Here is an 18,947-nt window from a genome sequence, read left to right on the forward strand (position 1 = left end):
TTTCATTTGGCCCCCAATAGTTTGATCTTTTTTCACATATCCCTGTGTTTTCGATAATAAATGACTTAAATTTATAGGTGGTTCTATAATTTGTAAGTTTACGGAACCATGAAAGGTCAAGACCATCATTAAAAATATTTATAAATTGTAAGGGTGTTTTAAAATAAGTAAATTATGGGGGGAGTGTATCGGATTTAGGAAGTCGAGATGTAAGGACTAAGGAGACGGTGGGGCCTACTGCTAATGGAAGAGAGGATGGTTTGTTGGTGGGGGCAGTGATCTATCACGTTGGAATATTTAATTTGTGTACTGGTGTATTTAATGCTATGTGGCATTTCCAACGTTTTGATAGTTTCATAATTTACTAAAGAAATGAATTTATCCCCGCTGTTTAAAATGGGGCAGGAGTCTTTCCGGAAGTGGGGAAAAAAATAAAAAAACACATCTTAATTGTTTACCATGTTAAAAAGGTACTATTCGGAATACTTTTCCTTTTCCTTCTATAAAAATTTTATATAAATCTAGAATCTTTCTTAATAATTTATTATGTTATTTAAAAATTAAATTTAAAATTATAAACAAAACTTAACATTATTAATTTCAAATTCAACTTATCTGTTCTTAGAGGTTTAAACTTAGATCGCAAACGATGCTTAATATTATTAATTCAAATTCACCTATGTTACAAATTTAATTAAATATTATTTCAGAGATCGACTTCCAAATTAAACATGGCGAGACACTAGGCCTTCTTGGGTATGAGATCATCCACCACTTCCTAGACAAAGCCTTTCGACGAAATTCAATATTTAATCTCCTTATAGTAATCCTAAGTTTAACCATTAAGAACAATCGAATCACAAGATCGAAAAACAAAAGAAACACAAAATCGAATCATAAATCTGAAACCTAGAATCGTTAGCCTCTTGTGTTTGGTATTTCAAAATCCATACAAAAGATGAACTAGTTATGATCCGGAAACAAAACTAGTTATACATTTTGTAGCTTATAGACCCCACGATCTTCTGTCATATTCCTCTTTTTATCTCGGACGTCGTGTGAGCGACGATCTACCGAGATGAGAATCCACCCAAGTCTTCTTCCTTCCAAGTTTTGGCCACTACCACCAAAATCCCAGGGATGCTAGGAAACAAAGCCTCCTTTCTCTCCTTCTTCCTCAAACAAGATCCGGCCACCAAAAGCTCTAAGAGATGTGATGCCACTAGCCTTCAAGGAAGAAGAGAAGAGGATGAGCAAGAGAAGAGGGCTGGCCACTACCAAGGAAAAGAGAGGAGAGGAATAATAGATGTGTTCACTCATGGGGCAACCCCTCCCTCTCTTTTATAATCCTTGGTCATGGCAAATAAGGAACATTTTAGACATAATTAAAACTTCCTTATTTTCCTTACCAATGAATAAAAGGAAAATTTAATTAAAAATTTCTTTTTATTCTTTCTATGGCCGACCACCTCATTGAGCTCCAAACAAGAAAAGTTTTAAACACAAAATTAAAACTTCCTTATTTGTTTCCCTTCATAATAAAATAAAATTAAAATTCCCTTCATAATTGGTTATAAAAGGAAACTTTTATAAATTAAAATCCCTTTTAAAACATGTGGACGGTTAAAAAAAGAAAAGTTTTCTCCAAAATTAAAATCTTCCTTTTCAACTACAAATAAGGAAAGATATCAAATCTTTCTCTTAATATTTTGTAGAAAGCTATAAAAGAAAAGATTTAAATTTAAAACTTTCTTTTAAAACCATGACTTTCACATAAGGAAATATTTTAAAAAATTAAAACTCCTTTTAACCTAATGTGCCCGGCCACCCTACTTAGGCTCCAAGCTAGGGTCGGCCACCACTTGAACCCATCTAGCCTTGGTTTGGCCGGTCCTAGCTTGGGCTCCAAGCTTGGCTTGGCCGGCCACTTTAAGGTGGGTAAGAAGATAGGTTTGGGTGGATATAAGAATTTATAAATAAGAAGCTACGACAGGGACCGAGAGGAGGAATTGGTTTTGGTCTCTCGATGAACTTGAGCTTCTCGTGTTCGCCCCGAACACCCAACTCGAGTTCATCAATAATAACTCATACCACTAAAGAGTTATTATTGAACTACCGCACCAATCCCATATTACTATATGGGCTCCTTCTTATCATGAGTGTGTTAATCTCCCTGTGTTTAAGATATCGAATGTCCACTAATTAAATGAGTTACTGACAACTCACTTAATTAATATCTAACTCCAAGAGTAGTACCACTCAACCTTATTGTCATGTCGGACTAAGTCAACCTGCAGAGTTTACATGATAATCCTGTTGGTTGCTACTCGGAAAACCTATAGGTTCCACTGTACAAAAATTTTGTACAAAGGTCTGAACCTTTTCCTAGCTACCATGTGTTCTTTTAAATTAAATTTTGGATCGCCTGCGGAACTTAACACGTTTGATCCAAAACTTAATCTATTTGTTCTTTTAGGTTTTGACTTGGATCTCCTGCGGAACTTAACACGTTCGACCCAAGTCTCCTTAAGTTATTAATTCCATTAAATATTAATTTCCATAAAAGGTTCCCAGTACTGACGTGGCGAGGCGCATGGCCTTCTTGGATATGGGAGCAACCACCACCGACTAGACAAAACCTTTAATAGAAAGCTAATATTTAATTTCCTAAAATAACTTTAGGTTAACCAAATAGAACAATCAAATCACAAGGAAAAGAAAGAAACAAAAGAACACAACCTCGAAAAAACATATTCGAAATTCTAGAACGTAAGCCTCTTGTATTTGGTATTATTTCCATAAATAACTAGCATGATGCGGAAATAAAATTTACTAGTTATACCTTGTAGAAAAACCTCTTGATCTTCTACCGTATTCCTCTTCTAACCTCGGACGTTGTGTGGGCAACGATCTTCCGAGACGAGAAACCACCAATCACCTTCTTCTCCTCCTAGCTAGGTTCGGCCAACAAAGAGGAAGCTTCACCAAGGAAGAAAAACAAAATACTAACCAAGCTCCAAGAGATGCTAGCTTTCTCTCATTCTTCTTCTTCTTCTCCGAGTAGTATCCGGCCACCACAAGAGCTCCAATAGATGGGTAGGGTTCGGCCACCACAAGAGGAAGAGAGGGAGAGGTTGGCCGGCCACACCAAGGAACAAAAGAGGGAGAGGAATAATAGATGTTGTGTCTTGTGAAGGCACCCTCACCCCTTCTTTTATATTCCTTGGCCTAGGCAAATTAGGAAATTTAATTACAATAAATTTTCCTTAATTTCCTTGACATGATTTAATTGAGAGAAATAAAATAAAATTTTCCCAATTAATTTCAAGTGGCCGGCCACATTATTGGAAAACAAAAGAGGACAAGTTTTAATCAACAATTAAAACTTCCTAATTTGTTTCCGGAAATTTTAAAAAATAAAATTTCTCTTTAAAATCTCTTCATGGTTGATAAAAGGAAATTTCTATAATTTTAATTTTATCAACATGTGAATAATTTTAAAGAAAAATAAAACATCTCTCCAATCTACAAATAAGGAAAGAGATCTAATCTCTTTCTTTAATCTTTGTAGATCTTTTACAAGAGAGATATTTTAATTTTAATTCTCTTTAAAATATATCTTCCACATAATAATAAAAATTAAAATTAAATTTCTTTTTAATTTATTTTGGCCGGCCCTACTAGCTTGGGTTCAGCTAGGGCCGACCACGCCGGCCCTAGCTTGATCCCAAGCTAGCTTGGCGGCCCCCTATGGGTGGGTATAGAAGGTGGGTATAGGTGGGTATAGAACTCTATAAATAAGAGGCTACGATAGGGACCGAGAGGAGGAATTGGTTTTGGTCTCCGATAAAATTAAGCATCCCGTGTTCGCCGAACACAACTTAATTTTATCAATGATAATTCATTCCACTAGAGAACTATCATTGAACTACCGCACCAATCCCAAATTACATTTTGGGCTCCTTCTTATTATGAGTGTGTTAGTCTCCTGTGTTTAAGATATCAAATGTCCACTAATTAAGTGAGTTACCGACAACTCATTTAATTAATATCTAAGTCCAAGAGTAGTACCACTCAACCTTATTATCATATCGGACTAAGTCCACTGCAGGGTTTAACATGACAATCTTTATGAGCTCCTCTTGAGGACATTATCAACCTAGTATCTCTAGGACACTTCTTTCTATAATCAACAACACACACTATAAGTGATACCATTTCCCAACTTATCGGGTTTATTGATTCAACGAACTAAATCTCACCCATTGATAAATTAAAGAAATAAATATCAAATATATGTGCTTGTTATTACATTAGGATTAAGAGCACACACTTCCATAATAACCGAGGTCTTTGTTTCTTTATAAAGTCAGTATAAAAGAAACGACCTCAAATGGTCCTACTCAATACACTCTGAGTGTACTAGTGTAATTATATAGTCAAGATAAACTAATACCTAATTACACTCACGACCTTCCAATGGTTTGTTCCTTTCCATCATGGTCGTGAGCTACTGTTTATAATTTATAAGGTACATGATCTTCTGTGTGTGACACCACACACCATGTCATCTACAATATGAATTAATTGAACAACTACATTTATCATAAATGTAGACATTTGACCAATGTGATTCTTATTTCTAGATAAATGTTTATACCAAAAGCTAGGCTTTTAGTATACACTCAACACAATCTCCCACTTATACTAAAAAGACATATCTGCTGCCATATATCTGATTCCTAACCCTTCAACATGCCCATCAAAAGCTCTTGCCTTAAGGACCTCAGTGGAAGGATCAATAGGTCATCACCTGATGCAATCTAGGCGGCAACAACTTCTCCTCGTTTATACGATTTCTCGTATTGGGTGGTACTTGCGCTCTATTGTGTTTACTTGCCTTATAGACTTATGGTTTCTTCGAGTTTGCTACTGCACCAACATTATTACAATAAATTGTAATAATTTTTGGACAAACCAGAAATCATATCTAAGTCTATCTTTATTGAGTCATACAGATTTTAATGGCTACCTCAGAGGCTTGCCATATACTAAGCTTCTATGGTGGAGTCCAGAAAAACACCTATGCTTATCACTCTTCCATAGTTATGACTTTATCTCCTAAAATAAACACAAAACCCTGAGGTTGACTTATTATTATCCCTATCCGATTGGAGGTCAAAATCCATACAACCCATAGGAACCAAATTAACTTCCTTGTAAGCTAGCATATAATCTTTAGTGCCTCTAAGGTACTTTAATATATGCTTTACTGCAGTCCAATGTCCTTGTCTGGGGTTACTTTGATATCTGCTAACTATGCTCTTGGCAAAACAGATTTCTGATCTCGTGCATAGCATACATTAGGTTGTCTAACTGTCGAAGCATAAAGAACTGCCTACATGTCCTCAATCTCCTTTAATGTCATCGGAGACATCTCTTTAGATAAAGACACTCCATGCTTAAAAGGTAAGAAACCTTTTGAGGAGTTTTGCATGCTTAAAACGAGCAAGGATTTTTCCGATGTATCAAGCTTGGAATAAATATATTTTTTCTTGTGATCCCTTATTACTTTGATCTTAAAAAAATATATACATTCTCCCAAGTCCTTTATATCGAATTATTTGGACAACCATACCCCTACTTCTGACAACATTTTGATATTGTTTCCAACTACCAAAAATGTTATCTACGTATAGTACAAGAAATACCACCATGTTTCCATCACATCTTTTGTATACACAAAACTTTATCCGTTTACTCAATAAATCCATAGGTGTGGATTACTTTGATAAACTAGATGTTCCAAGACCTTGAAGCTTTATATCAGTCCATAGACTGATTGAGCTTGCACACAAGATGCTCTTAGCACTTTGCAATGAACCCTTCTGGTTGTTTTATATGGATGCTTTCTTCAAGACTTCCATTAAGGAATGCTGTCTTGACATCCACTTGCCAAATAGATAAAAGAATCTGGATAGACTTAAGCATGGCTACCAGTGAAAAAGGTTTCCTTTTTCATCAAGCCTTGCTTTGAAGGTTTCTACCTTCCTGTCTATCCATCTTTTTCTATTATAGACCTTTTACACCCAAAGGCTTTTACACCACTTGGTGGTTCTACAAGCTTCCAGATTTTATTAGAATACATATATTCTAATTCTATTATTCATTACTCTTTGCCAAGATGCTTCATATATATCTTGGAGTGCTTCGTCATATGACCGGGGATCAGGTTCATGTTTACCCAGGATCAAGTCCGAAGACTCTCCCAAAAACATGAATCTTTCAGGCTGCCTCACAACCCTCCCACTACGACGAGGTACTGTCTGTGGTTGTGCATCATGTGTGACACGTGTTGCAGTCTCTTGTGGTACTTCATCTTGTACTGTTGGTACTGAAGTAGACATGTCCTCTCTAAGTTCTTCTAAAACAACTTTACTACTGGGCTTGTGATCCATTATATAGTCTTCTTCTAAAAACTGGGCATTGGTACTAACAATGACCTTCTGGTCTTTAGGACTATAAAATAAACCACCTTTCGTTCCTTTAGGATATCCTACAAACACGCGAACTTCTGTACGAGATTCTATCTTATCAGCATCTGGTTTCAGCACATGTGCTACCCCAAATCCGAATATGTCTTAGACGGGTTTTCGCCCATTCCACAATTCTATGGGAGTAGAAGAAACGATTTAGAAGGTACTAAGTTCGAACATATCTTCTGTTTCAGAGCATATCCCCAAAACGAATTTGGTAATTCGAATAACTCATCATTGATCTAACCATCTCCATAAGAGTCCTATTCCTTCGCTCTGCTACACCATTCTTGGGGTGTTCGTGCGAACAATTGGGATTGAATCCCACCTCGATAAGTAATTCCTAAACTCTCCTAAGAGGTATTCGCCACCACGATCGGATCGTAGTGTCTTGATACTTTTACCTAATCGTTTCTCCACATCAGCCTTGTATTCTTTGAACTTGTCAAAGCATTCGGACTTCGGCGCATTAGGTAAATGTATCCATATCTTGAATAATCGTCTATGAAAGAGACAAAATATTCAAAACCTCCTCTTGCCTGACGGACATAGGACCACACAAATCAGAGTGAACCAACTCTAACACTTCTTTGGCTCTATACCCCTTGGCCTTGAACGGCCTCTTGGTCATTTACCTTCTAAGCAAGATTCACAAGTTGGAAAATTTTCCAACTCTAATGAACTCAAAGTCCATCGGCTATAAGCCTCTGAATCCTACTTAAATTAATATGACCAAGTCTTAGATGCCAAAGATATGCTTGGTTCATTTCTGAAGGTTCTTTTCTCTTATTAGAATTAGAAGATGAGTTATAAATTTCCATGTTTTGCTTTGTGGAAGAAATTGGATTTAAAATATACAAATTGCCAACTAATGCACCAGAACAGATAATCACTTTATTTCTTTTAATAACTACATCGTTACTGAAAGAAACTGAATATCCATCTAAAAACAGTTTAGAAACTGAAATTAAATTCTTTCTAAAACTGGGTACATAAAGACAATTTCTTAAAACCAAATTTCTATTTCTACTAAAAGACAAGTAGACGTCTCCCACTGCAACAGCTGCCACCTTAGTAGCATTGCCCATGTAGACGGTAATCTCCCTTTCAGATAGTCATCGGGTTTCCTGGAACCCCTGCAAGGAATTGCAGACATGATCAGTGGCTCCCGTATCTACACACCAGGTGCTGGTAGATAACACCGCTAAACATGTTTCAACAACTAGAGTATGAGATATACCTTTGTTTTGGTTCTTACGAGGACAATCCGCCTTCCAATGTCCTGCCTGCTTGCAGATGAAGCACTTGCCCTTCGGCTTCTTCATTCCAGCTTTAAATCCCGTACTCTGAGATTTATTCACTTTCTTTGCTGAACCAGCTTGTTTCTTCTTCTTCTTTCCTTTCGGTTTAGAAGTAGAACCATTTTCAGCATAGTGAATTTGAGCATTGTGACGAAATAATCCTTCTGCTGCTTGAAGTTCTGTCAGTAGTTCCCCTAATGAATAAATCCTCTTATTCATATTATAGTTCAGGCGGAACTGCTCAAAATTTTTAGGTAGCGTTTGGAGGATCATATCGATCTGGGTTTCCCATCAATTTCTCCTCCAAGGATCTATATCTTTCAGATAAGCCATCATGTTTAGGATATGATCCCTTACAGAGTACCCTCTTGCATGGTGGTGTCATTATCTTTCTCATAGCTTCTTGTCTAGAAGCCCTATCCTGATGACCAAAGAGTTCCTTGAGATTGTTCATAATATCATAAGCTGTTGGTAAATCTTGATGCTGATGTTGCAATACATTTGACATTGAAGCCAAAATGTAACACCGCGCCATCTCATCTGCCTTTACCCATCTCTTATGATATTCAATCTCCTCTTGGGTAGATTCACCAGTGGGTGCATCAGGACAAGGTTCAGTCAGTACAAATTTATAGCTTTCAGCAGTCAGAACAATATCCAGGTTTCTTTTCCAATCTATGTAATTTGGTCCGGTAAGTCTATTTTGTTGAAGTATGATGGACAGTGGGTTGAAAGTCATCCTAAGAATCACAAATAACTTTTGGTCAGAACTCTAAATTTAGAATAATATTGATTCCTCAAACAATACTATTTTAAATTAACCAACACCTCATAACACCGTGAATTTTGTATGCCACGTTAGTGTGGACGTATACAATTTCAACATTTGTAAAAGGAGGGTTTTAACCCATTAATTTTATTATCTTGTCAACCTAACTTTTTGACAAATAAAATTAATAGTTGGTATTATTTGGTCACACAAATAATAACAGTGACTCCGTTGGGGAGGATACTATTAGATGTGTCTAAGTGTACACCATTACTTGACACTAAGTCCATTAATAAGATTATGCCCCTTCCGTTGGGGAAGATCACACGCTCTTGATTAACTTCCTATAGTCATCCAAAATTGGAAGTCTGTTCTAGTGATCCGCAAACAAGCTCATCCGTTATGGAGGAAGGCACTCAAAGCCAACGCGCAAGCTTGTTTGCATCACTTACAAACCAGTAATGGAGACCATGGGATTTACTTAAAAATCCCTCTCCCACTTAGTTATTTAAAAATGAGGAATTTTAACTATGCTAGCCTACTAAACTTGTAAACTAACATGCACACACAGCACAATATAAAAGTAATAAATAGAAAATCTAATTTTCAACTATTATGGCTTTTATCTTTAATTGTCTTCCGTGTGTTGTCATCCGAAGCTGCTGCCATATTTGGCCACCGCCACCGGGTCTAACTGTCGCATCCATCTTGCTCCTAGTTCCGCTGCGCCTCTGGTCCTTAGAAGGTTCCACGCTTTGCAAGATTCGATCCGCGACATAAATAGAATTTTACATTTTGATCCTATATTCCATAAAAGGAATGTACATGTATCTAGATCAAAAATAAAATCCTAATAAAACTAAATACAGCTCCTGCTGTATTTTAATACAATCATGCACACACATATAAATGCCCTTGACATGTCCAAGGGTCCAATCACACACATAATAACTAAAAGCCATAATAGTTGGATCCTGCATCCACAAAGTTAGCACATCCTACTATTAACCTGCCTAAATTATGTATGACATGTGCATAATTAAACTAATACCAAATACACAGAGGCAAAACCCGATACTGTTGGTTGCTACTCGGAAAACCTATAGGTTCCACTGTATAAAAATTTTGTACAAAGGTCTGAACCTTTTCCTAGCTACCATGTGTTCTTTTAAATTAAATTTTGGATCGCCTGCGGAACTTAACACGTTTGATCCAAAACTTAATCTATTTGTTCTTTTAGGTTTTGACTTGGATCTCCTGCGGAACTTAACACGTTCGACCCAAGTCTCCTTAAGTTATTAATTCCATTAAATATTAATTTCCATAAAAGGTTCCCAGTACTGACGTGGCGAGGCACATGGCCTTCTTGGATATGGGAGCAACCACCACCGACTAGACAAAACCTTTAATAGAAAGCTAATATTTAATTTCCTAAAATAACTTTAGGTTAACCAAAAAGAACAATCAAATCACAAGGAAAAGAAAGAAACAAAAGAACACAACCTCGAAAAAACATATTCGAAATTCTAGAACGTAAGCCTCTTGTATTTGGTATTATTTCCATAAATAACTAGCATGATGCGGAAATAAAATTTACTAGTTATACCTTGTAGAAAAGCCTCTTGATCTTCTACCGTATTCCTCTTCTAACCTCGGACGTTGTGTGGGCAACGATCTTCCGAGACGAGAAACCACCAATCACCTTCTTCTCCTCCTAGCTAGGTTCGGCCAACAAAGAGGAAGCTTCACCAAGGAAGAAAAATAAAATACTAACCAAGCTCCAAGAGATGCTAGCTTTCTCTCCTTCTTCTTCTTCTTCTCCGAGTAGTATCCGGCCACCACAAGAGCTCCAATAGAAGGGTAGGGTTCGGCCACCACAAGAGGAAGAGAGGGAGAGGTTGGCCGGCCACACCAAGGAACAAAAGAGGGAGAGGAATAATAGATGTTGTGTCTTGTGAAGGCACCCTCACCCCTTCTTTTATATTCCTTGGCCTAGGCAAATTAGGAAATTTAATTACAATAAATTTTCCTTAATTTCCTTGACATGATTTAATTGAGAGAAATAAAATAAAATTTCCCCAATTAATTTCAAGTGGCCGGCCACATTATTGGAAAACAAAAGAGGACAAGTTTTAATCAACAATTAAAACTTCCTAATTTGTTTCCGGAAATTTTAAAAAATAAAATTTCTCTTTAAAATCTCTTCATGGTTGATAAAAGGAAATTTCTATAATTTTAATTTTATCAACATGTGAATAATTTTTAAAGAAAAAATAAAACATCTCTCCAATCTACAAATAAGGAAAGAGATCTAATCTCTTTCTTTAATCTTTTGTAGATCTTTTACAAGAGAGATATTTTAATTTTAATTCTCTTTAAAATATATCTTCCACATAATAATAAAAATTAAAATTAAATTTCTTTTTTAATTTATTTTGGCCGGCCCTACTAGCTTGGGTTCAAGCTAGGGCCGGCCACCCAATCTCATACCTAGGCCGGCCCTAGCTTGATCCCAAGCTAGCTTGGCCGGCCCCTATTGGGTGGGTATAGAAGGTGGGTATAGGTGGGTATAGAACTCTATAAATAAGAGGCTACGATAGGGACCGAGAGGAGGAATTGGTTTTGGTCTCCCGATAAAATTAAGCATCCCGTGTTCGCCCCGAACACACAACTTAATTTTATCAATGATAATTCATTCCACTAGAGAACTATCATTGAACTACCGCACCAATCCCAAATTACATTTTTGGGCTCCTTCTTATTATGAGTGTGTTAGTCTCCCTGTGTTTAAGATATCAAATGTCCACTAATTAAGTGAGTTACTGACAACTCATTTAATTAATATCTAAGTCCAAGAGTAGTACCACTCAACCTTATTATCATGTCGGACTAAGTCCACTGCAGGGTTTAACATGACAATCTTTATGAGCTCCTCTTGAGGACATTATCAACCTAGTATCTCTAGGACACAGTTTCTTTCTATAATCAACAACACACACTATAAGTGATACCATTTCCCAACTTATCGGGTTTATTGATTCAACGAACTAAATCTCACCCATTGATAAATTAAAGAAATAAATATCAAATATATGTGCTTGTTATTACATTAGGATTAAGAGCACACACTTCCATAATAACCGAGGTCTTTGTTTCTTTATAAAGTCAGTATAAAAGAAACGACCTCAAATGGTCCTACTCAATACACTCTGAGTGTACTAGTGTAATTATATAGTCAAGATAAACTAATACCTAATTACACTACGACCTTCCAATGGTTTGTTCCTTTCCATCATGGTCGTGAGCTACTGTTTATAATTTATAAGGTACTGATAACATGATCTTCTGTGTGTGACACCACACACCATGTCATCTACAATATAAATTAATTGAACAACTACATTTATCATAAATGTAGACATTTGACCAATGTGATTCTTATTTCTAGATAAATGTTTATACCAAAAGCTAGGCTTTTAGTATACACTCCAACAAATCCTTATGAGCTCCTCTTGGGGACATCATCAACCTACATTGCTAAGACACAGTTTCCTTCTATAATCAACAACACACACTATAAATAATATTATTTCCCAACTTATCGAACCTCTTGATTTATCGAACTAAATCTCACCCACTGATAAATTAAAGAAATAAATACTAAATATATGTGATTGTTATTATATCGGGATTAAGAGCACACACTTCCATAATAACAGAGGTCTTGTTCTTTTATGCAGTCAGTATAAAAAGAAACTACCTCAAATGGTCCTGCTCAATACACTCAGAGTGTACTAGTGTAATTTTATAGTCAAGATAAACTAATACCAAATTATACTACGACTATTCCAATGGTTTGTTCCTATCTATCTTAGTCGTGAGCTACTATTTATAACTTATAAGGAACTGATAACATGATCTTCTGTGTGTGACACCATACGCCATGTTACCTACAATATAAATTAATTGAACAACTACACTTAGCATATAAATGTAGACATTTGACCAATGTGATTCTTTATTTCAAAATAAATATTTACAAAAGCTAAGCTTTTAGTATACACTCTAACAATCTCCCACTTATACTAAAAGACTATGTTGCCATAAACGCTGTCATACATCTGATTCTCATTCCATCAACATGTCGATCAAAAGCTTTCGCCGGAAGGGCCTTAGTGAAAGGATCTGCCAGGTTATCTGCTGATGCAATCTTGGCGACAACAACTTCTCCTCGCTTTACGATGTCTCATATCAGGTGGTACTTGCACTCTATGTGTTTACTCGCCTTATGAGCTCGTGGTTCATTCGAGTTTGCTACTGCACTACTATTATCACAATAAATTGTGATGATTTTGGACAAACCAGGAATCACATCTAAGTCCATTAGAAAGTTCCTAAGCCATACAGCTTCTTTGGCTGCCTCAGAGGCTGCCACATACTCAGCTTCCATGGTTGAGTCTGAAACACATTTCTGCTTAGCAATCCTCCATTCTATGGCTCCACCTCCTAAAGTAAACACATAGCCTGATGTAGACTTACTATTGTCCCTATCTGATTGGAAGTCAGAATCTGTGTAACCCATAGAGAGCAGATCATCTGCTTGGTATACCAGCATATAATCTCTAGTCCTTCTCAGGTACTTTAATATATGCTTTACGACAGTCCAATATCCATGTCCTGGATTACTTTGATATCTGCTAACCATGCCTACGACAAAATAGATATCTGGTCTCGTGCACAACATAGCATACATTAGGCTTCCTACAGTTGAAGCATAAGGAACTGCCTTCATTTCTTCTATCTCTTTTGATGTCTTCGGAGACATCTCTTTAGATAAAGATACTCCATGCCTGAAGGGTAGAAAACCTTTCTTGGAGTCTTGCATGCTAAAACGAGCTAGGATTGTATCGATATATGAAGATTGGGATAAGCACAATATTCTTTTCTTGCGATCCCTTATTACTCTGATACTGAGAATATGTGTGCATTCTCCCAAGTCCTTCATATCGAATTGCTTGGACAACCATACCCTTACTTCCGACAACACTTTGATATTGTTTCCAACTAACAAAATGTCATCTACGTATAGTACAAGAAATATCACCACGTTTCCATCACACTTCTTGTATACACAAGACTCAACCGGACACTGAATAAATCCATATGACTGGATTACTTCATTAAACTGGATGTTCCAAGATCTTGAAACTTGCTTCAGTCTATAAATTGGCCAATTGAGCTTACACACTAGATGCTCTTTGCCTTTTGCAATAAATCCCTCTGGTTGCTTCATATGAATGTTTTCTTCAAGACTTCCGTTAAGAAAAGCTGCCTTGATATCCATTTGCCAAACCTCATAATCCATATGAGCGCCAATAGATAAGAGTATCCGGATAGACTTAAGCATGATTACCGACGAAAAAGTTTCCTCATAATCGATTCCCTCTTTCTTAGTGTACCTCTTCGCAACAAACCTTGCTTTGAAGGTTTCCACCTTCCCATCTGTCCCTCTTTTCCTTTTGTAGATCCACTTACATCCAACGGCTTTTACACCATTTGGTGGTTCTACAAGCTCCCAGACCTTATTAGAATATATAGATTCTATTTCAGAATTCATCGCTCTTTGCCAAGATACTGCATCTTTATCTTGGAGTGCTTCGTCATATGCTCGGGATCAGGTTCATGTTTACCTAGGACCAAGTCTGACAACTCTCCCAAAAACATGAATCTTTCAGGTTGCCTAACAACCCTCCCACTACGACGAGACACTGTCTATTATTGTGTATCATTTGTGATACGTGTTGCAGTTTCTTGTGATATTTCATCTTGCACTGTTGGTACTAAAGTAGACGTGTCCTCTCTAATTTCTTCTAGAACAATTTCACTCATGGGCTTATGGTTCATTACATAATCTTCCTCTAAAAATCAAGCATTGGCGCTAACAATGATCTTCTGATATTTAAGATTATAAAATAAACCACCTTTCGTTCCTTTAGGATATCCCACAAACAGACAAACTTCTGTACGTGATTCCAACTTGTCAGTGTCTCCCTTCCGTACAAATGCTGGACTACTCCAAATCCGAATGTGTTTCAGACTAGGCTTACGCCCATTCCATAATTTTATAAGAGTAAAGGGTACTGATTTAGAAAGTACCATATTCAGAATATACACTGCTGTTTTCAGAACATATCCCCAAAATGAATTTGATAATTTTGAATAATTCATCATCGATCTAACCATTTCTATAAGAGTCCTATTCCTTCGTTCTACCACACCATTATGTTGGGGTGTACTAGGTTAAGATAATTGAGATTGAATCCCGACCTTTGATAAGTAATTCCTAAACTCTCCAAAGAGGTATTCGCCACCACGATCAAATCGTAGTGTCTTGATACTTTTACCATGACATTTCTCCACATCAACCTTGTACTCTTTGAACTTATCAAAGCATTCAGACTTGCGGCGCATCAAGTAAATGTACCTCGAATAGTCATCACTACAAGAAAAAAGCTAAACAACAACGCTTTTTTGGCGTTGTCGTATGTACTTAAAAAGTGATGTTGTAGATGGTGTTGTAGAAAGTCATATCAAAGACAACGCTTTAAAAGCGTTGTGGTTGGTCACAAAGACAACGCTTTTTAAGCGTTGTCTTTTCGTTCTTAAAAAGCGTTGTTATAGATGCTGTTGTAAAAATGCACATATCAAAGACAACGCTTTAAAAGCGTTGTGGTTGGTCACAAAGACAACGCTTTTTAAGCGTTGTCTATTCGTTCTTAAAAAGCGTTGTTAAAGATGCTGTTGTAAAAATGCCCATATCAAAGACAACGCTTTAAAAGCGTTGTGGTTGGTCTCAAAGACATTATTTTTTAAGCGTTGTCTTTTATTACTTAAAAACGTTGTCTTTTTAAATTTATAAAAAATAGTGTTTTTCTTAATTAAATAGCAAAAATTATAAAAAATACTCAAAATTTACATATAATTGAATATCCACAACCACAATCATTTTTATAAGAAGACTATTTAACAAATAAATAAAACTTTATATTATACAAACAAAATGTATACATATTGATCCACAAATTAAATTTGTATCATACAAGTTATCCTTAACTTCATGACAATAATTTTTCAAACACACAAGTTTTACAAAACCTCATCATTGACTAACCCCTGTTGTTGGTGTCCATCGCATGGAATTGCTTCTTTAAGTCCAGCAATCTCTTCTTCTGAAAGGCTTTCAGCTATCACTCTTAGAGCCATCTTCTTCAACTTGTCATCAGCACACCTGGGGTTGTAGGCAATCAAGAAATTTTGTATGAAAACTTTCATACATGTAAATCTCGTACTAAATAATATGTCAATGTTATATATACATGTAATTCATACCGTAAGTGTGTTTATATCGTAACTGACAAGTTTTCTTTAGGGCCAACTTCTACTCAAGCTCTTTAAACACTGCATCAAAATAAAAAAATTGGCATTAGTTCTGTGCTAAATGAAAATCATATTTAAAGGAAAAAGCGGGAGTGCTGTAGATGGATATATTAACCAAGCATATTAATGTTTGACCTGTCTTTACAAGTTCTAAGCATATATATTAACCAAGCGAGAGTGCTAGCTGTAGACTCCGAACCAAGTAAAAATAAACTATGTTAGCAATTGTTTTTACTTAACTTATATTCTGCTGCATTTTACTCAATTGTTTTTAAACGAACGTGAAAAAGCAACGAGTGCTATTGACATTAATTTTGAACTAGAATTAATTTTGAACTAGAATTTCTGTAATAGAATCTAACTTAAGTTATACCATGAGATTGACAATTATTTACACAATTGAGCTGAAGCAAGGTAAAAGTTCAACTTGACATGACACATTCACAGTCCCAAAATCGAGGACGACATTCTATTCCCTTCCAACACCCATGCGTCATGGAAATATATATATTAACAAACTGTAGACATTATCCTACTATCAAATTCTCAGAAGTCAGAAGTTGGCAATGGAAATGTGAATGCAGTTCAATTTATGAATAGCTAATGATCAACTAAGTTGATTTTGGTTAGCTTTCCAGCGAGAGCTTGAATAAGAAATCGCATGCAGTGTACAAGATTCTTAGTTCACGAAATTCCATAAAAACGGGTTAATTATAACAACATTAACTACCCATATTAAAAGATATATTGCATCTTTCAAAATAGGTTCACAAGAAACAAATCATCTAAAGAGGTCAATGCATGAAAACAAAATTCAAACAGCACACACCTAAGTTCGCTAACCATTGAACCAAGTGTACAATAAGCAAGTGGATTACATTTGTTATTTCAATTTTTATTCAAAAATACGATAATGATGAATAAGGAGAAATGAATGAAGTCTTGATAAAGATTTACAACTAGGCTTTTTTACCAAAAAAAAACTTTTAATTAAATGGATTTGCCTCGTACAGTAAAAAAAATCTTATTAAAAGGTTTTTCAAAATAATCTTAACCATGGTAAATTACATTCACAATAACTTTCTAAATAATGAAAGTATGATACCTGATCCTCAAGGAATAATCTTGGCGGAGTACACCATGCACCGCGATGGAATTGATTGAAAGAACTGGTGCTGCTTAGTCCAGTAAAAGAGCTCACTTGGGACATTTGCGGACTTTGCTGCCCACCAACAGCAAGTTGCTCCTGCTCCTGATCTTGCTTCCTCAAAGCAATAATGTAATCATAGGTGCTGATTCCCTGTAAGCGCATCCATGTAGAGTAGCATGAGCTAGTTAAAGTGTCAATTTTCTCCAGAATTGATGAATAAACAACACCATATCGTTCAAATTCTACTATTTGTTTTCCACTATGGAAAATCTATCAGTTAAATAACAAGCTGTAATAGTTCAGTTGGATAATAAGTTTCAGTAATGCTCAGTGTATGGATGAATGCAAAGAATTTGAAAATATAAAAGATATATTCCTTGAAATAGAGATATTTGACCGGATACATAGGTTTGTTTTATATAAATGTAGGAGCTGTGTAACTGGTAGTGTTTGCTGTGTCACAAGTAGAAATATGAAAGTAGTGTACCTTTTTTATTAAAAGAATATGGAAGAAGAAAAGTTGTGCAACTGGAAGAGTAGCAACCATGGCTAATAAAGTGCACACAGCCTGCATTATAGAGACATTATCAAATTAGTATCAGAACCTTGAAAAATCCTCATTATGATGTGTGATTTTCATTCATTTTCTCTTCTGAGTACTCACCACCACAATGATAAAGGGTGCCAAGGAAAAGCTACTACCCAGCTTTGAAACAATTTCAGCAGAAAATCTCCTTCTCTCAACAAAACACAGTATCAGCACAAGCATCCCAACAGCCCACTGCAGAATAAGCTGGCCCAAGGTGCACAAAGCATGGAGACCAATCAATAGTCAATCAGAATGAAAAGGACCTGACATAAAATGCATTCTATGTATCAGGTCCTTCACGTACTAAGAAAATAGTATCTTCTAAGTTGATGCACACAGATGATAAATCTACACTAAGAAAATAGTGTCAATCACTATGCATGATTAATGAATACAACTATTGGAATGGTAGGAAATATTTGTGCTTACCAAGAGAAGAGCAAACACCATGAGGATGAAGAACCTTTTGTAATTTTTTCTTCCTATGCAGTTATTGATCCACTACAAGGAAAGATGAATACTGCATATTACTACAAGATAACAAAACATATAAGGTTGTGAATGGAGAAAACCCTCACCCTGCAATGATGATCAAAGCCATCAACGCATTTGTCACAGACTCTACAATGCTTACTATATTTTAGAACCTGTAATACAAACAGATAGAAATCATTAGAGAAAAACCAAGTTAATATAAAGCACATAAGAACTTTATTTTCTTGAAAAGATTGTGTGGCTCATCGTAAATGAGATCTCTATCACCTTTCTCCCTAATAACCAATATTCTGAATTATCCATCTTTTATGGTTATGCATTTGTCCAAAGGCCATCTGATCAAGCAATCAAAAAAAGTAAATTACTCATCTTACTGTCCTATTCTTTTTAAGACATCCTACCACACCACATGAGAAGCACCCACATTGTTTTGGTTAGCCTAGAAATTTGCAACTTATCACCTCGAATCCCAACGGTGGCATCACTCTGAATTATTGCACAACTTCTCCATCCATAGCAATCCAAACACCAGAACACGAAATGGCGAAGAAATATTACCTTAGTTAAGATGGAAGATTAAAAGTATTGATCAGGAAGAGACCAACAACTTTAGAAGCCTCGAAGTTTTAAATTTTGTCCATGCTGGTTGGCACAGGGAAAAAAAATTCAT

The 18,947-nt window shown here is 36.0% G+C and overlaps 1 protein-coding gene across 1 annotated transcript; it reads right to left on the bottom strand.

Moving 5' to 3' along the window:
• Positions 1 to 17,082: 17,082 nt before the first annotated feature.
• LOC122004491 (probable protein S-acyltransferase 22) lies at positions 17,083 to 18,296 on the bottom strand. The gene is made up of 4 exons (XM_042559369.1): positions 18,212 to 18,296; positions 17,858 to 17,986; positions 17,681 to 17,761; positions 17,083 to 17,343 (listed from the first exon to the last, which is right to left on the bottom strand). The coding sequence occupies exons 1-4, from the start codon at positions 18,230 to 18,232 to the stop codon at positions 17,083 to 17,085; spliced, it is 492 nt and encodes a 163-aa protein (XP_042415303.1). The 5' UTR covers positions 18,233 to 18,296.
• Between the last annotated feature and the right edge of the window lie 651 nt (positions 18,297 to 18,947).

Source organism: Zingiber officinale, chromosome 7B, assembly GCF_018446385.1.
Source record: "Zingiber officinale cultivar Zhangliang chromosome 7B, Zo_v1.1, whole genome shotgun sequence".
Taxonomy (NCBI): domain Eukaryota; kingdom Viridiplantae; phylum Streptophyta; class Magnoliopsida; order Zingiberales; family Zingiberaceae; genus Zingiber; species Zingiber officinale.